This window comes from Contarinia nasturtii, unplaced genomic scaffold, assembly GCF_009176525.2.
Source record: "Contarinia nasturtii isolate CC-2019 unplaced genomic scaffold, AAFC_CNas_1.1 Cnas_scaffold_129, whole genome shotgun sequence".
Lineage (NCBI taxonomy): Eukaryota > Metazoa > Arthropoda > Insecta > Diptera > Cecidomyiidae > Contarinia > Contarinia nasturtii.
Window position 1 is genome coordinate 8,732,945 of NW_022197486.1, and position 20,596 is coordinate 8,753,540.

The 20,596-nt window shown below is 33.0% G+C and overlaps 2 protein-coding genes across 4 annotated transcripts in view; one reads left to right on the top strand and one right to left on the bottom strand.

Moving 5' to 3' along the window:
• The window catches only part of LOC116339977 (calpain-11-like), a 63,026-nt gene that overhangs the window by 7,837 nt on the left and 34,593 nt on the right, over positions 1-20,596 (top strand). The window lies entirely within an intron of this gene.
• On the bottom strand, positions 2,520-20,143 carry LOC116339955 (probable serine/threonine-protein kinase DDB_G0267686). 3 transcript variants are annotated; one of them, XM_031766055.1, is made up of 9 exons: positions 19,543-20,143; positions 6,702-7,791; positions 5,839-6,557; positions 5,264-5,763; positions 4,986-5,204; positions 4,771-4,919; positions 4,283-4,693; positions 3,839-4,094; positions 2,520-3,764 (listed from the first exon to the last, which is right to left on the bottom strand). In XM_031766055.1, exons 2-9 carry the CDS (start codon positions 7,483-7,485, stop codon positions 3,704-3,706), a joined length of 3,099 nt encoding a protein of 1,032 aa, XP_031621915.1. In that variant the 5' UTR covers positions 7,486-7,791; positions 19,543-20,143; the 3' UTR covers positions 2,520-3,703. The 3 variants fall into 3 exon arrangements, with proteins under 3 accessions (XP_031621915.1, XP_031621909.1, XP_031621921.1); XM_031766049.1 differs by having other exon boundaries at positions 19,537-20,143; XM_031766061.1 differs by lacking the exon at positions 2,520-3,764 and having other exon boundaries at positions 3,989-4,094; positions 4,238-4,693; positions 19,537-20,143.

Consider the following 20,596-nt stretch of genomic DNA (forward strand, 5'->3'; position numbering starts at 1 on the left):
TCACATTTTCAAATGATCAAACCAAATTAGCACAATAAAATGCGAGCTTGTCTTCCTGCAAAGTTGAAAATCATTCTACAATTATGATGATGGTGATTAGCAATAGACATACACACACAAAAAAAAAAAACAATAATTAAATTTACATTTGAATTACATGTGTAATTCGGTGCGCAGCAATTGATCGTTAGGCCCATTCGACAATTGTGTTGACATTTTGAATGCCAATATTTACAGTTTACACATCAACATTTACGAACGAGCTAAATCTAACTGCGTATGATTAGTGATTATTTCAAATTGTTTTCTTTTTCGGTTGTTTTCTATTTGTTTCGGTTGATTGTTGAATTAAATGCAAATGATTCCTTTATTTTCCAGAATTCACACGATTCAATGTGATTGAACGGTGTGCACAATTCAATACAAAACAATTGTAATGATTTATTCTCATCGTTAAATTTTGTCGAAATCAATTTCAATTTGAATATCAATCGAAAAATGCTGACTTTGAGAAAAGAGCATAACATTTTATGACAAAGTATAAGCAACAAACAGTATCTATTTGAAAATTTCCGTTAGATTGTAATTTCTAAGAAGTAAACACTAAACAGAACATCATTGATTTACAAAGAAAAAAAAATTGATGCATAAGGGAAAAGTACTGCATTTTTGATATTGTTTTGTAATTAAATGATAATGCAGCAGACTAGAAAGTACGTGTTGAAATGAAATACGTTTCTTCCGGGATACGTTTTTGCATAAAATAATATCAAAAGGTTAATTTTTTATTAAGGCGAACACAATGTATGCGAAATTTATGGAGTAACCAGTTGCATAATAATTCATAGCCGAAAAATGTGTGCGACCGATATACGCAATAGCATTGAACATAGCACTGTCTTTGAATCAATTGCATATCAATAAGTTTGAAATTAGCATGCACACGTAAAATAAGTAATACCTTTTTTTATATAAATGAATGTGCACGAAGAGAGTCAATTGAAAACAAAAAAAAAAAGAGCCGTATTTGAATTTGCAAATAGAAACATCTTGACAATCTGTGCATACACTCAAAAACATTGACATTGATTTTGTGATTAAAGTGCAGTGAAGGTCCAAAGTTCTAGTCTTCTATTGCACCCTTGATTTGGATTGAATGCAAAATCTTGTTTCTTATCACTTTTTACGTGGGTGGATGAGCAAATCATTTCAATGGCAATATTTACGTGGGGAACCTTCATTTTTTTTTTTGCAAACACAAAAAGTGTATCCAATTATTATTGCCAATAGCATTCAAAAATTCTATGACTTCGGTAAATAATGTAATTATTCGATAATTTGTTGTTATTTTAGCCCACATAAGTCAAATCGTCAAAAGGGTAATATTTTGAATTGTTATAGTTGAATATTAATGGTTATAGTTGAATATTAATGGATTACAATACGAATGATAATTTAAACAGAAATATTATCTTGAATATGAAATAGAACACATAAATTTCAAGCGAAAATTGTCCCATCAGGTTTCGGATTTTTTTATTGACGTACTGTCATATTTCATTGACATATTTATTGAGATTCGGGGAAAAGCGATTGATATTCGATTTAAAAAGTCATCAACAGATGAGCACAGTTAGATAATGAAATTCTTGCGTAAGTGGCAGTGAAGTGAACCGGTTTGACGTTTCTTTTCTAACTGATTTCGGAGCGGTATCTCGAATTGGTTTCACTTGTGTGTTGAACATGAGTTTTCTGCGAAAACTTTTTGCAATGAGGTACGGGCACGTGTCCTCGATTTAGTACGTCCTGTCCTCGATTTAGAGAAATGAGAAAAATCCACACATTTGTAGGGACGCAAATTGACCAGCTTGAATTAAAAACTTTCTCCATACTTATTACCTCCATATTTTTTATTAAAGTGAAACCCTTTTTTTGCTACGTATTATTATTGTAAATCGAAAACGATTTTAAAAATTGCACACACACAAAATATGCACGTGTTGATTAATCACATATTTGTAATGAAATGTTTCAGATGACTCAAGGTGTCAATCATCGAATTAACGTGTTTATTTGCTCAATTAAATTCGAGGTAGTTGCACACAGTTAATGAAATTTTAACATAATCACTCCCACTTCCGAGTTTGTATTATGGACATTTTATTGAAGCACCTTATCAATTACTGAAACGATTGATTTGTCGATCAACAACCTGTTTAAATAGAATTGTTACCTTAAAACGTTTTTTTTTTTTTTGTGTTTGACCGGAAAACAAACTGAAATATCACAGTAAATTAATATCATAATAAACTAGTATTAAATTAACTTACCTGTTAAATAACAATGGTTTGTGGTGTATTAAAAATAAACACGTTGTAATTACCAACATTCTTCAGCTCTTACTGTTATTTTGAATTTGAGCATCATCCGAATAAAACAAAAATTGTAAAATTTTTGTTTCAGATTTTATTTGTTAATATATATTCTCAATACAAGAATTATTTTTTTCTTTCATGCAGTTTCCTTCACCGTAAATATTATTTTCATTAAATAAATATACAAATGCCATTTTTGTTTTAAATATCCATCCATTTGAATGCTGGACAAAAAGTCTTTGACATTAGCTCTTTGTTGTACTGATTTGAAAACGGCGCTTTCACATATCATATAAATCTGAACATTGAATACAGTGTTTATTCATTTGAGCAATGGTTTATGAGCATTTCTTTTTAAATTAAATAAAGTTAGTTTGCGCTCAATATTTAATTTAAGAATATTTTTTTTGATAGCATGGTCCCAATTATGGGTATATTACGTCTACATTCTGAGCCATTTTGTTCTCATTTAAAAAGCTGTCGTGTTGTTGTCAAAACAATTCCGAATTGGTGTAAAATCATTTGTGGAATTAACCTTGTATGCTGTATTCCATCGCATTTAAATTTCTCTCTGTAAAAGACAATTATCAACAAACTAAATAACAAAATTTCATTTTTTTTTTTTTCTTTACATAAACTTTGCATGATCTCACCATTTTTGTTTTGTTATAAAAAAAAGTTTATTAGAGGTTATTGGTCCAAGATTTGAACCAGTTTATGAAAATTGATTTATTGTTTTCTTAGTAAAAAGTGAAAAAATGGTGCAAAGAACGAAAACAAAAAAAAAACTAAATAAAATACTGGATTTGTCTGAAAGTGAGTTATTTAACATTCCGATGGTCAATGTAAAACCACAAAGCACACCGAACCCATTCATTATCGCCAAGATATTCAAAAATTGTAATTTCTTCTTTTTTTACTTGTGCGCATTTCGGTCACAAGATACTCCGTCCAACTGTTTGCCAATTGATTTAACAACTAATGGGTTTCCCCGTTTTACATTTAATTAGCACATTGAATTTCAAAGTAAATAATGTCTGTATGGACTATAGCCTGTGGATATTAAATAATTTTTTTTTGTTGTATGTATTTGATATTAACATCGAAAGTTTATTTGTACCGAAAAGTGTTGAGGATATTTCGTAGAATGGAAGTTTCTATGCATAAATTATTAATGAGCATTACGAAATTGAAAAACATGACGGATACACCATTCTTTCTTCTTCTTTTTTTGATGATGTCTTGGAGTAGATGTATATATGTGTTTTACAGTTGACGCATTTTTTCTCAACAAAAAAAATTATTAATTTTAAACAATGTAAATTAGTTTAAGTTGTCCAGGCCATCACAATTTTTTGAAACGGTACAAAAATTCCATGTTGCGGTTCACTGTTGAGCAAATGAGTTTATGAGTTTGATCATTTCGAATATTAATTAATATAAAATGATGATTGAACATTTACCAATCAAAAAATTTGCGACCCTCAAACGATCCATTGCAATCGCCAATTTTGTTTGGCAATTGTAGTCCCACATATGTTTCATTTTCATTATCAATTCCAGTGCTTTCGGCGTTATTTGATGCTAATGGTCCAACGTATCGTACACGTCCAATTACTACGCGCCCATTTTTGGCGATTACTTTGGCCAAATGTCCGGGTTTTAGACATTTTGAAGATTTTGGCAGAAATGGTAACGTTTGTTTTGAAGGACTGAAATCTGACGAAATTTATTAATAAACACCACCATCAAAACATATTTAAATCTCATTTTACGAAATACGAATGATTATAATATTCTACACGATTCTTTCAATGAAATTCATTAGAATATGAAAAATTAGTGCAAAAAGTAAAACTAACAGCATTAAATTGATTCTGCTGGAAAAATGTCTGCAAATTAAATACCCTTTTTGTTTATATCATTTTCCGAGCATCTTCTTGGTGCATTTTTTGCAAGAAATCCACTGGAATGTGCTGTGTCTGAATCATGCAATAAAACGCCATCGATTGATTCACGTAAAAAATCTTCAGCTTCATCTAAAATGCTTTCAGTCGAACCACATGAATCGCCGTGTCGAAATGCAGTCGAACGTGATGCAATCCTTGAACGTGGACAACCGCATGCACATTCTGGTCTCAAATCCGGCAAAGATCCACGTACTGAATTCGATTTTATCTCTTGAAATGTGACACGTGGTGTATAATGCATACTTTCTGACATTTTGATGCCGCCGTGATGACGATGCTTGCATAGTGCACACCGAACTGAAGGACAACTTCTCGAACGATTATGCTTGCCAAATGACAGCTTTGAGCCTGAATGCAATACAAAAAAAAAATTACTAAAAATTCCCAATTGTGACTGACATAAATGATGGTATTAATCAGCTCACCAATCGAATAGCTTTTACATGAATCGAATGAATCGCCATGTTGTACGCTCCAGTTATTATCAGTTTGCATAGTTTGTGTGCCAAAGCTATTTTCATTCACAGTCCACTGTGAAACACCCGGTGATGTAAGACTCATGCTTGGCGTAATTCTGTAACGAGATCAATTTAGCCATGGTCACATTGAATATATTTCAAAAAATTGTTTGATATCTAACCCGCGATGTCCATAATCTGGAGTTTTGAGGTATGGTCCCTTTGAGTAATCATTGCCATCTTCATTATTATTTTCAGAATTTTGTTCATCTTCGCCATGGCTTAAACGATCAGTTGATCTACATAATTGCGTTTCAGAACGTGATAGTTCAGGAACCATACTAGTGAAATTTATATCACTTAGCAAAACTCGTCGTGCCTCTCGCGTCTTCTCGGATACTCTAAAAAGCATCGCATTTTTGGTAAATTTATGCTGTAACGGTATTTTTGTTTCACTTACTTTAATGGATGTTTGCAAGCGCTTGTGCCCGTGGTCTGCACAAATTTTGATGGTAATGTAAAGAATCCATTGCTCAGTCCGGCCATCAAATGACTTTCGGAACGCCAATGCTCTGGTAGTGTCGACAATGTTATGTCTGTTTGAACGGCGCTGCTTCGTTTTGGCCCACCTCCGCTGGAATCCGTCGGATTTGATCGATTATTGTTCATCGTCGACAAATGAGTGCGGGCATTTCGCGCAAATTTCACCGCCAATGGACATCGAACCATTGAAGTACCAACATTATTATTGTTGTTGTTGTTGTTATTATTATTATTATGCAAAAACCGTCCGATTGCTTCGCGATGTATTAGTGGTCTGTATGTGGTTGTATTCGGGCATGTATTTCGTCTTCCTTTGTCTGGCACACCTTCCTCAATCACACCTATTTTCGAAATATCCGTCTCTTGGAAAACATTGTAGTTTGTCCAACGTCTACCCATCGTTGATGAATAACCAGGCTGTAAAAAAATAATTAAATTCGATGAAAAAAAAAATCAATTTATTTTTATCAAGATTTCCAATTTGACACCTACTTGTTCAAATGTATCAAAACTTTCATCACGTATTAAACCATTTTCGTCGCCATTCTTTGGATTCGAATCTTCATCCAAGCTCATTGATTTTACATTCAAATCATAACTGTGTTTTATGTTATCGCCTAAACTTAGACTATCAGTGCTCTCTAAGCTCAATTGTTGTTGTGCCACATTTTCTTTGATCGCATTGTAAAATTGATCTGGATCAATTGGCGACGGTGATGCCGTTAATTTGTCGTGCATTTCATCCACACCCTCATTGTCCGATGAAATGGTATTGAAATTCACCAAAATTGGTGTACCGGATTGGCCGCACACTTGCCATGGTTCATAGTATGATATTGATACTAAATCCTCTTGTGGAAATTCTTTGTCGTCCGACGACAAAATCAATTCAATATCATCAACTTCTTCATCATTATCACATGATGAACGATGCGGTGACGATTGAATCAATGCGGCCTTGGATGTGCTTGCACCAGCATTTTCATCAAGAAAAACGGCATCATCTATAATACCGCCTACGGCACCTTCATTATCCGTCTGGTCTTCGGCCTTCAAATGTTTATCATCGCCAATTTGTACATTTTCAGTGGGAAGTACTACAATCGGTATGATTTTTTCTTCGTTTCCTTCCATTTCATCACTTTTTTCCACATTTACATTTTCTTTGTCATTGCCAGTGTCTGTGGATGAATCTCTTGGTGTTACTGTTTCTGCAATGATAAATTGTTTTTAAATACTTTTCCTTCAAAAACCACATTTTATTGAAGAAAAAAAATGTTCAAATACACACACACATACATACAGTTAAATGAAGAAAAATAAAAAGTTTCACTTTAAAATGTTAAAATATTTACCTGAATTACTGTCTCCGGTAGTTTCTGAGCTGCTTTCACTACCATCGATTTTAAAATTCGATGTTAGTTTGATTTTCACATCAATTTTGGAAGCCATTTGTGGTCGCTTATTGGTTAATAAATGTGATGTATCTGTTGTTTTTATTTCAGGCTTTATTATCTTGATATCCGTTTTTATGGGATGGACAACAAACCGATTGCGATGACTATCATGCGTGGTAGCTTGATGTTCGTACGAATTTTTATTTTCGGTGGTGGTGGTTGTTTTGTTGCTGGATGCCGATGATTGTGGTTGTTCGTTTAAATTTGACGATTGACTTGAGCGATATGTGTTTGGCACATCGCCAGTTTCATTCGCATTTTTATTTAAAATCGCTGTGCTTTGATTTGTTTGCACTTCTGATGCCAATGGTGTATGTCCGAAGAGATTTTGATCGTCTGTATTGGCAATGGTACTCAAGTCCAGTGTCAATGGAAAATGTAAAAGATTCTCACTTGATTCGGTGGCTAATTCTTGTTCGCGAAATTTTTTACCTTCTTCAATGTCTTCGTTTACAGTGATTCGCTTTTTTAGTGTATCAATTTCACGATGTGCCTCTTCAAGCGCTTTGCGTAACGATACAACTGTCTGATGCAATGCACGAACTGTGTCTAATGATTGAAATGCAACTGTTGTTGGAATGTGGTGGTCGTTTTGTCGTATAGAGCACACATGTTGATGTTGTTGATGTTGTTGATGGCAAAGCCGTTCAAATCGATAACAACAATCATCAATTTGTTCCATTGAAACATGTCAAAACCGTTTCGAATTTGGATTTACGAACTCGAAGAGCCATACAGTTTTACCGACTATGATTTCACTGTGTGTGCTCATTCGCTGTTGGTATGTGTGTGTGTGTGTGTGTTGCTTTTGTTTTCGAGTGCACAATTGAAATTTGATTTGTTTCAATTTATTATAAATTATATTCTACGGAGTTAGTAAAATGCGTTACTGTTTACGTTGTTGTTTATTTATTTTTTCCGTTCATCGCTTGCATACAAATACACATAAAACTCAGTTTAAGTGAAGTCAATACAATATCCGTGAGGCCTGAAAAGAGAAACGAAAAAATTTATAAATGATTGTGATTGGGTTTATTTATTATTCGTTTTTAACTTATTGTTTATAAATTGATATGACATTTTATTTTCGCATTAAAAGTACCATATTCTGTTTAACATTCGTTTCGTATGGCATTAGAACAACATTTAAAGTTGAACATCCAAATGCACATGAAATGACAAAACTATTATTTCACGAAGTAATTACTATGTTAAATGTTAGACAAACATCGGAAGTAAAAAAACCGAAGAGTTCTTTGTTTGAAGTCAGTCATTGTTGCAATATTAATTGCATTTAATTCTTTCTTGAAGTGTTTGCATGGCGCCTTTCTCCGCCAAACTACTACAATATTAATGGATAAATTGATGAATGGATGAATGGATTGCACGCACATGGTAACATTCACCTATATCTTGATTGACAATTAGCTATTTTTCATGCCACAAATTTATTTCACATTTTCTTTTTGTTTGTGTTGCATTTCCTCAATTGCTTTGCCAAGTTTAACAAGCCATTTCATGAGCTTTGCTATTACAAAACGTACTGAACGGCATACAGGCGCTTATTTATTTCAATTAGGTATAAAAAAAATATTGTTGATTACTATCGACATCGCTAATAAAACAATTAACATCAAACAGATTTTGATTTAAAAATTTCAACACCGTTAAGTATTTGATGATGTGCAACAGCACACAATGTCATGCGTAAATTTAGTTTTGAGTATGTTCGAATATCAATATAGATTCAAAATCTGGTTCGAAGAAAAAATGGCTATAAAAATCATAATAAATTCGTATTCAAATTTTGTTTGCCACTGTTCTCTGAATTTTCAGCTGTTTTGATTTTTTGTCAGCTTAATAAATTATCAGCAATTTGTGTTCAGCAAAAACGAACCATTGCAATTTCCGTGATTTGAAAGCATTTGGAGCTACTTTTTTTTCAATAGCAATCACTTTTAAAATGAAATGATGTGAAATTACGTTTATTTCATGTGATTTGTACGGAAGTGTGCAAAACGTATTGTGTGTTAAAACGAAAGAAGAATATTCAGGATTTATGGCACTATAGTGGCGTTGGTACGATGAAAAATTTCCCCTACAATTAAAAAAAAGAAACACATTTTTGAAACCTTAGAGAAGGCGAACCGGGTTTCGTACAAAATAGTACGGTCGACGTAGAAAATTCTGCCAATTTACCAATCAAAGGAAACGTTTCCAAGCATAGGCAACGAATTTCGTTGAATGCGATTGAAAAAGTTTTAATGTTTGCTTGTTGCCGTCTGACAGAGCATTTTTCGCTTACCATTTCACAGCGGTGAGCAAAAATGAAATTTAGGGTTTTTCAGTGTAATATTTAATTAAAACCATGCATCATCTCTCTTTGGTCGCAAACTCATTTTCGCAAAACGTTTTTGAAAATTAACTGTACGAACGAACGAGTGTCTGTAGGTATTCCGGGCAAAACTATTGTTTTCTATGGAAGAAAAACGACTCAGTGAATTCAAGTATATGTCAAAAAAAGTGTTGAAAACGCCAAAACGGAAAGTTTAGATATGAAGTTTAAATAGCACCATAAGCACATAACTTGAGGAAATAAGCATATTTGTAGATGATTGCTGAATGTTGGAGGTCGTTTAGATTTGACATCAATTTGAGAGCCATCAATTTTGGTGCATAATTTCATTGACATTAAGGAAAAACTTTTAATTTTTTTTAAAAAGCTTTAGCACTCTGACAGTAGCCTTTGAATTTATGAAACGGCATTGATCATTTCATTTGCTCCTTTTTTTACATATACATTTTTTTTGGATTTAGATCGATTTGATTGAAGTCATTTAATATGATTGAGCCGAATACAATATGAAACATTATTGGATTATTGGATTATTGGATTTGTGCAGGGAGTATACTAGGTCAACTTTTCAGTAAAATCCTTTGTTCTCGTTGCTCAGGTTTTGTACACGATTTTTCAATGTACACGAATCAATAGTCTGTTGTTTAGAAGATATGCTTCAGGCTTCGATTTGAGTCACATGCCCTTTTGTAGAAGTTTAATATGTCAAAAATGTTGGGTTTATTTGTTTGTGGATGCACAATGCTTCCGCCAAACTCACCCCTTAGATCGTTTAGTAATGAACATCTGCATATGAGGTGAGAAGTAGTAGCAGGGTCATCCCTAAGACGCATGGAACTTAAATGATCTTTCTGGTCGAACGTTCTGAACGTTCTTTCTGGTCGAATGTTATCAAATGATTGGATCTATTATGCTGCTCAAAGAGAACGATGGACTCATTTCAATCGTATTAGAATCTATCAATTTCACATTCGAAAATTAATCTGAAAATGCTCAAATCGAAAATGATTTAGATTCACCAACTAAAACTCATTAGAGGATTTACGTGTGAGTATTGCGATTGCGCCAGATGAGAAAAATTTAAAATGGTAAAAAAAAACCATTGTTGAATTGTTTGATGCTTCATAAAATACGTTGTGCCAAGTTACTGTTAAATGAGAAATGTGTGCAAAAACAAAACAAAACAATAAAACAAGAAACAGATTATGGTTCGTATGCATTGTGGAACATCGGGCAATGTTGCATCAATGTACGCGCGTATGTTCATGAAGCGCGTGTTTGTTTGCGTAACTCGCGAAAAGTTTGTTCTGTGCTGAGTACAAAATAAAGTTCAAATTATTTATAGAGTTGTTCTAGATTGTTATGTAAAACGAAAATATAATGTTTTCTATTCCATTTGTCTTTTGTTCATCTCTTTTCCATTGGCCCGTTTCCCAACCAAACACCAACCAACACAAACGATTCTATGCTAAATACCTGACAAGTCAACTGAATATTTTATTGTTTGCGTATATTGTTACACTTTAATTTTAAGGTTAATTGTTTTATTTTTATTTCACTTCATGTCTATGACGTCGTTGTCTGTATCATTCATTGCAATATTCATTTTTAATGTGTAAAACAGTCTTGAATAACAGAAAAACAACAACATCATGCAAAAAAGACAGTCGAAAATAATCTAATAATAAAAAAATATTTGATTTCCACTAATATATCGCTGACACTGGCTGATGTAATCGAAAGAAAAAGATTTGCTTTGCTTCTTCAAATCTGTGTTTTCAGTTCCAAAATGGTTTTTAAGCCATTGACTGCATAATATTATAAACACCCTTCACGTGTTCGCAATTGACTTTTTTATCATGATATTTTTAACTGAATCCATTCGCTGAAAATAGACTATATACAAGCATTACACATAGTACGTTGGATGAATTCCTTTGTTTTGCCCCATACAATACGCTGAAGGACGAACAAATACCATTGAGACACACAACTCATTTAATGCATCTAACCCAGAAAGTACATGACATGCGAATTCATTCACATTTGGCAATCTTATGCGAATCTAAGTATTTTCTTGAACCATCATTGTTCTGATTCCATATAGTTTATTGTTCTTTTATTACGATTACGAAAAATTGTCACACCCTCAAAATTGTATAATGTATTTATTTTTCTTAGCAAAAATAAAATCGATTTCAGTTGAATGTGTACGTAATAAAAGAAATTTTTTTTTTTGGTATTTCAAACACTGGAAATCAAATGTGAACGCTTTTTCAACAGAAATGGTTTCTCTTTAGTGCTTCTATGACTCCACAGAGTACTTTTCCACGCATATGTTGCGCTGAGAACATAGCTTCTGAAATCGGAAATGCAATGGGAAGGGTAATTGTTTGCAATTTTACAAAAAATCTGAAACCCTTAGCAAATCGAAACAATATTTATCGGCAAAAACTCGAGAAAAAACATATACCTCATTCCAATCGCATCAAAATGGATTACAATTTTGACCAAAAAAGTTCTAGCGATTGACTTTTGATCTAGCTCAGCTAAACCAGGTGTCATCGAGAATGTGTTTAGAATATTCTGGGGGCCTTCATGTATTTTTATTGCATGACATTTGCGTATTATCGTTGCATATTGGCACATCGGTGAAATATCGGCATATCTGTAAAATATCGTAAATATTCGGGTATTTTTTGATAATTAATTGTTCTGGAAGTGGGGTTTGGTGGATCCTCTGGATGGACAAGACCATGGTTTGACAATGCCTTGGCCCATCCTGAGGGTCCACCAAAGCCCACTTCCCATATAACTCATTTGCGGAGTAATTTTGTCGATGACGGGACTGTGCGGGTGACTGTGTACTAGTGCAACAGCATTCTTTGCTGTTCATAGATTTATTTTGTCCAAACGAACATCTTCATAATCATCTGCGTAAGAACGATACACATTTGTATGTCATCTCCGCCAAACTCCGCACAGTCCCGCCACCGTCAAAATTACTCCGCAAATGAATTATATGGGCTTCAGAACAAAGATACTTCGCATATCGGCCAATATCGGTGGATTTTTGGCACAAAATAGTGAAATCGGTAAAAATTTGCATTATTTGTTATACTGTTGTTTATTCGTCGAATTCGGGAAAGAAAATCTTACATGAAAGCCCTTAGCGAATATTTTTTTAAATTCCACTTGTTTAAACATCTATCCATCAAGCATTACTTTCAAATACAATGACAGTGTATTTTTGTATAAAATTAGATCAAAAGAAGCAAGTCGAAAATAAACTTAAGGTAAAGAAAAAAGTGTAAAAAGGTACTTTCTTGATTAGGTCCATTAGTTATATAGCCATTTGGATGAGCAACGCATACATTATTTTATATACATTGTGTAAAAGATCTGACATTCTATCATCAATACAGACTCTGTGTAAACCACAAACGAATTTTAGGCGAGCACATCGACTGAGGCAATACCCAGTCAAAGTAAATGTGGACATATAGTATATGTGTAACATCACTCGCGAATAATACAAAACTCAATCAGTCTAGTATAGCATTGTGTGACGCAGTGCTCAATATATTCGCAGAAAAATCTTCGGTACATTATATAAACGTTCGGCAAGGATTTTTCTTTCGAAATTGATTTAGGTATTTCTGGTGAATTTATTTTTCGAATACCTTATGCAAAAAGTCTGAAATCAGCAATGATCAAGCATCAAATTTAATCGATTTTACGTCGAGAAAAAAACTGATTACGGAAAAAAACGTGCAATGAAATGCAAATGTATACGGTATTTGAATGTCTGGAAACGAAAATTCTTCGTTTTAGATGTAGATTTTTTTTTCCACCTCGGATGTTTGAACGCCATTGAAAAAAAAAAAATGTTCTGCCATAAACTCGGAATTCATCACCGTTAGTCACCAAATGCTAAAAGCAGAAATGGTTACCACTTCAATATTTAGCAAAAAATTGACGGAAATAGACAAAGTACGTTTTAATAAAAAAGAAAGGAATTATCACTCGAACCTGTTTTGGATAAACAATGAAGCTGCAAAAGAAAATGCTTTTCTGATCACATGAATTTAAACCATATAAACCAATAACATTGTCTGGTGCTCAAAATCCAAAAATAATTCGCTAGTTTATCTCGTTGCTCATTATCATAAAAGCCCATCAAACTGTGCCCACAAATTGTTTTTTCTCACATAATCACACACGCATGCACATATTTTCCACAAACATATCCAAGCACCAATATTGTGAAGCATTTAGCTGCGTACCATGAATTTGATGATAAACGCGCAAAAAGGATGTTCAACAATAATGAATAAAAAGTATCTTTTGTTTTCATTGTGACAAAACTGCGCGTCAATTGCACAGACATTTGAAATCATTGTGATGTATGGGTGCGGATGTATGTTATTCTTTTTTTTAAATGAAAGAATAACTCAACGCTTTATACCATTTCTCCACTCGTATCTAATTAACATTCAAAGCTTCAGCCCAATAAAAGCTGTTCACAAATGTAGATTAAATGCGAGTGGAGCAGGTCATATAAAAATGGTACAAAAAACTGTTATAATTTCATAGTCATTCTTTCATTACTATAGCACATTGACTATAAAAATGGAATTACTCAAGATAGCTGGAAGCAATCTGTTCGATAGCCTCAATATTATGTATGTTACGCTTGTTTCACAAGGGCGCATATATGGATGAAGTGCCTTTCATACGTTGCTTGACACAATTCCTATCTTCATCACTTGATGATAATAAGGGGCTTTTTTTATAATACATTCGGGAGATAGGGTGAAGAGACTGCAATAAGCGTTTTGAGTGAGTTTTCATCATGTACGTTGATTGGAATGTAATTATTTGATGCTGTACGGATTTCAATCAGGAACGTTAAGTATGGAAGGATAACAAGAGGCGAGAGAAGAATATAGAGACATTTTTTTTGTAGCCAGCCACATTAAATGAATCGACGTCGAGACATTGAATTGCCTAGAGTTCTTCGTCGTTCCTTATTGATCACATACTTTTGCTGCGGTATTCACACATGCAACTTTCATTCCATTTCTCTTTCTTAGGATGCAAGGCACGTTCTATGACGTCTGTGATACACAAAATAAAACTGACCGATATAGGGGCTAACATTAAGTTGAGTTGCCCATTCAATTGTAGGTTTGCAGTGAAAGTTTCGAGATCCGAAAAAAAATTCAACATAGAAGTAAATAATCATTATTCACCTTGAATTAAAAACAACATAACCATCGGCCGAATCAATTCAATTGGTTATTTGAATATGCTTTCAATTGGTTAGACTGGTGATGAATGCATCCAGAATGCTTTCAATGTAAATAAAACTGTTCCAATGAATTATCCTGTTCATGGTTTAACTCTTAATAATGGATTGTCTTTATTGGCGACAAGCATTTTTGTGTTCAGCCAACGCGACATTATCCTTCTGTGTTTGAGTTTGTAATATGTCTAGTGTATAATACATATTTTCCAAATGAAATCGATATTATTCGTAATCCAGCAGACAAACCGTTTGGAACAATGCTCAACGTTCGATGAAGTTTTTTTACGTCTTTTTTCATCATCGATTTCTTTTTACATTGCTCTCAAAATAAGAGAATGTTGAATTTTTGGGATTATTATGAACCATGTGTGTCTCATGACCGTAGCCCATAAAATTGACGTTGGAACGTGACAACTACAGAAACCACATCTCATTTAAAGCGTCATTGGTGATGGTCAAGACACTGAAAATTTGACAGTTGTGAAACGATGATTTTTTCTTCATTTTATTCACACGAGAACAACAACAAATGTGCATACATACACGGCTGGTTCGGTGCGATGCTGAATCAAATGGAAAACTTTCAGTTCTTTTAACAATCATTTTTATAGTAATGTTGTCTGACATTTCAGAGACTCGATAATGGTTTAGATTCATTGTCGGCTGTATTATATTTTGAACTCTTCTTTTCAAATATCGTTTTTTTTTATTTCGCTTCCAAGTTCTTCATAAAACCGAGTCTAACGACTATGAATAATGGCAGAAACGAAAACGAATGACAAGAATAATGCACTGACTAATGCTGAAGAAAAGTTTTGTATGAAGTCGCCTTCAGCATTTCTACGACGTGAACATTTTGAGATTCAGAATTTCTCTCATACATATGGTTGCCATAACCCGTTTGAAAAAAAAATACATGTCATTTATTTCCATTAGGAACATGGAATACCACGAATGCACACGAGTGCCGCTGACAAAAAGACACATTGAAAACTATACATCAGACAATATATATGGATTTTGTCATCTGGATATTTCAGTTCATCTGGATAACGTTATAGACGATGATACGAAATGAAAACAATAGAAGTGATTGTTATAGTTATGGTAGTATTTTTATACCTATACAATACAACAATCACTTCTATTGTTTTCACTCCATATCATCGCCTAACGTTATTCAGATGAGCTGAAATATCCAGATGACAAAATCCAAATATATTGTCTGCTATACATATAAGCGATTTGTGTGCGGCAACATTGAAAAACAAAAATCGTAAGCTTTAAGTTCCAATGAGTGGTCTTAATTGCATTTAACAAATTGTTAATGAATAAAATAAAATGTATGTGCATCGTCGATAACATTTTATATGGAACCTTCACAGCACTTTTCATTCAACCAGGTTGTTCCAAACCACTAAAAATGTTGTCAATTTTTTTTTCATCAGTGGCAAATATTCATTCCATCATTTTTCATCGACACGGTTTTATGGTACTGAAAACATTTTTTTCACTGCAGAACAGGTTTTCATGCCAAATTCGGTTTATTTTCCACTGGCACATTTGGAGGGAAGCCTGTGAATAGGACTTGATATATATATAATTTAACTGAACACACATGATGGATAAATCGAATCAAATGAACGAAACTAAACCTAAACTTATGATTCATTCATTTTGTCATACCAAATTCACTTCAACACGTTCACACAGACTTGATTTATGAGTTCCTGCACACGTGTTCGCATCGATAAAAATGGATTAGTTAAAAAACGTATATATATATTAAGAAAAGCTTATCGAAGATAGAAGTAACATATTTTCCCAAACAAATGGTTCGATAGAATTTGATTCTTGAATGCTTTTGAATCTCTACCGTCTCTCGTACACTATACCAAACGATAAACGACAAATGGCTTATCATAAACTCAATTTTCAACATAAAATTGAAATGACATGTAATTTAGTCAACTAGGTTTTATTGGATTTGGAAACGCACGAAAGATTCGCATAGTTTCGATTCCATTTCAATGAAAATTGGCATTTTCCTACGTTTAGGCAAAAATTACACGTTCGATACAAGTTAATTTCAAAAAGGAAATCAATGTGGCGTTCCATTTACCATGTTCTCGTTTAAAATGGAAATTTGCTAACTCAAAACCAATCACATGAAATTGGCAATTGCTTTATGTACGCTTTGAAGAAAGCTCAATATACAAAATAAAAACATTCAGTGATCGATTCTTTCTGTTTTGGGCGAAAGGATCAAAATCATCTACAAACATCCAATGGTTGAAACAATAATATCAGCCAATATAGAAGGTTTGTATAATATGAATCTCTGATATAAAAGAGGTTAGTCCTTTTGAATATATTATTGTCTTCATGTCGATCTTGAATCGAAATTTTTATCATTCGAACCCCACGTGTGACCAAAATTGAATAAATTGTATGGTTGCTTTGAATATTTTATGCGTCAAGTTCAAGATAGAAAAGATTTATTTTGCAATTCAATTCAATTAGCTAACTTGCTTGTACCGACATTTCGTACATTCTTCAATTAAATTTGTCGGTTTGGATAGTTTTGTAATTGAGTTTCGGTAAGTAAAAACTAAAACAATCAATATTTTACATCTTAGAGAATCGGGATAAAAATTTGATTCAAAATCAAATGTTAATTTAAGGTTGTTTCGGATGGCATATTGCGTTCGGGCACAAAAATTGATGGACGATGTTACATCGTCGATGCATAAAATTTTTTAATCGACAAAAGTGGTCCTGAGCGGATGGCATTGAAAACCGCTCCCCTGTGAGAATGTGCGTGTATATATGTGTGTGTAACTAAAGTGCATACGAAAGCTAAATGAGCGCAGATGTAATACAAGTCAAGGTAACGAAAGGGAAAAGACTGATGATAGCACAAATTGATTTTTTTTCTCTCATCATTTCAACTGTTGTGTGTGACGCACTTTTAATTCAATATTTTACACTGGGCAGTTCACATAAATAGCATTGGGCGCGATACCAACCACTCAATACCACTTCAAGCTATTATTGTCATACAAAGCCGTTGGTGGTTGAATTTTTTATCAACGAGATCGCATTTCTTTCAAATACGAAAAAAAAACGAAATAAAAATAGACAGACATTGAATTGACATCCTCACATTTGCTTTGAAATGCAAATAATTATTTTTCATATTAAGATGAAGGCGTCTATGTAGTGGACGCTGTTGAACTTATTTTTGTAATTTGCTTCGTAATTCGGCTACATCCATCTTATATGAGCCCGTGTGGTGTTCACGTGCTTTTGGAATGGCATGTTAGCTTACTCGCATGCCATTGGAGAAGAGGTGTACACTTTTCAATATCAATGAATTAGAAATGTGCACTCTCACACCATTTCGAAAAAATTATAAATAATTTTAATGTTCTCATAGAACAAGAGGAGAAACACGTGCTCTAATATTGTCACTTTTTCCTAGTTTTTTTAGTTTTCTAGTTTGTATCTACCACCCTAGACGTTGTAATAGTATAGTGCAAATGCTATTGGAATACGAAATATATGGAATGAAAAGGTATAAAATTTTATAACAAAAAAAACTTTGTGCACATACCCACTTTGTATACTCATGTCAAGGATTTTAAAATTAATAATAAAATAATGAATACACACTATTGATATACGAAACAAAATGTATGGCATTGAAAATGCATCATATCGGAAATGTGCAGACTCTCTTAGATTTTAATTTTGAAGATGGTATCGAACTCATGTATCAGTCATTTTAAGCATCACTTTTATATTTCTATTAACGTTTTTTCATAAATTTATTTCATTTTTAGTCGATTTTTAGTATTTTATACATGTTATACATAGAAACATTTTTCATTACAAAAAAACGACGTTTTGCCCAAGGCAATGCCTTTTGGCAAGGATATTCATGTTAAATAGATACGAGCTATTTTTCGGAAATCTAGAAACTTAGATGATATGAATCGATTTTTTTTTATTGGAAGAGAACTATATTTTATTGTAAATGGGAAAATGCAGCAATAAATATTTTACTGATGTATTTTGTCTTTAAGAAAAACTTTATCTCAGTAGAGTTTGAATGTACGTTACATCTTATATTCAAACACCTCTAAGCGAAATAAAATCAGGCATAATGGACTTAAGATTGATGATGCAAACAAATTGACAATCCAATTTCTTCTATTGGAATTTATTTCATTGCATGGAAGTCAACACTCCCATAAGAAGTCAAGAATAAACAAAAATAAATTTAAAAAAATGGTTATGTCATGTCGTAATGTCGCAATTATTAAGGGATTTAAAGTCTTACAAAACAGAAGACGTAGTTCTCATTGATCGAAATCAACTGACACAGCAACCAAACACACAGATTTTTTTATACAATTTAATTTCGGAAAAGTTGAAACCAAAGTGCACGCTATTCAGTACATACCATTCAACATTATCCGGAGAACAAAGTTATTGTCATATTGAATTTTTTATTCTATAGGATCAACAGATTGAATTCTACATCAAATTTTTTTTTCTCAGAATTTGCATTTATTTTTTAAGGCTTTAATATTAAAAAAAAGTTGGATCCATCGTTAAAATTACAAAGTTTCAACTTGACTAAAGTTTGAAATGAAAGTCCAGTGAAGTATTCAATTTCTTTTGTTTATTTCCTACAAGCAAAACATAAAATCAAAAACTTTTCGAAAAGTTGCTTGGCAAAAGTAAAGTACAATTTAGTAACAAAAAAAATGGAACTTGTTTAAACAAAGAAAACTATAAGACCATATAGAATAAAAACCGCCTGCACAAATATCGAATATATAAAATAGATTAAAAATCATTGAATTGAGCCCCCGTCAACATGAAACAAATGATCTAAAAAACCATCTTAAATCGATCTAAATAGCAGCTTGCTGCTAGAAGCAAATTGAAGTGAATCGATATTAAATACGCTGACATATTCGGTGTAAATAAATCAAATCTTGATAAATGAAGTAGTGACAATTGAAAACAACAAATAAAAAACTATGAATACATACACGTACAAAACAATTTATAATATGTGGGTTCGTTCTTTTTTTTGTTTTGGCTTCGAATGACACCATCGCGTTACATATCCAAAATTCATCTAAGACACAAATTCACTGAAACAATGTGTCGGTCGGCATTTATTATCGCGTTGTTACCAATGTAATTGTCAACTAAATTTTCTATCCAATAAAATGTTCTATTTGTGTACGTTTCACAAATGGGATTTTCAATAAATCCCGCGGCGGTTCAAACTTTTTATATGCAAATAATGGTTGTATGCACAGAATTATTGTAATATTTAAATTTCACTTAAATTGTTTGCGGTTTACTTAATTTACCGCATCGCTTTGAATTGCTCACTTTTGGAATTAAAAGTCTTTCACCTTTTTTTCAATTATTTTTATTGAGAAAAAATCAAATCCGATAACATGACAATTGCTTGTCTGAAACACTCGGTGAAATAAATGTATCTAGTCGTTTACAGTCGCTGTTATTTTTTTCCTTTCTTTCTTGTCGTCACAACAAATAAGGTGAGGTGAAAATACACTGAATGTGGTATTTATTGAATGGGAGCTACACTCGAACTGCTTGCGTTGTGCTTGGGTTCGATTTGTTTTTCTCTCATGTTCACAAGGGTAACACGCACAACACTGTTGAGTCATATTGCTATAGCTATATATGAATCCAAAATCGGACAGTTTTCTATACAATCGTTCAGTAGCTGTGCTTTTTTTCTCTCTATGGATACATGGAGACGAACTGTTGTACACAAAACATTTAACGTTGTATGAGTGTGTGACGAAGTATGTGCTTCCCTGCGCCTGTGTATGGTAAATATGTTGGTCTGTTTGTGTATGTCTACCAACTGGCATATTAAATACAATGTTTTTTTTGTGGGTACTGTGTATATAAATATTATGTATTTCAATTCGAGACTAAAGACATTTAGACATTCGATTGGACTGGCGAAAGGAGAAAAAAGTAAATAAAAATTCATATAGAGTCTCTCGTGTCCAGCATTACAATCCATTTAAAAATGCTATTTCTTCGTGCTTTCACATTCATTTG

Coding starts and splice junctions, on each gene's coding strand:
- LOC116339955 (XM_031766055.1), bottom strand. CDS start 7,485: ATGGAACAAATTGATGATTGTTGTTATCGATTTGAACGGCTTTGCCAT. Junction 6,558..6,701: donor TACCGGAGACAGTAATTCAG/GTAAATATTTTA, acceptor TTATCATTGCAG/AAACAGTAACACCAAGAGAT. Junction 3,765..3,838: donor GGTCGCAAATTTTTTGATTG/GTAAATGTTCAA, acceptor TTTGCTCAACAG/TGAACCGCAACATGGAATTT.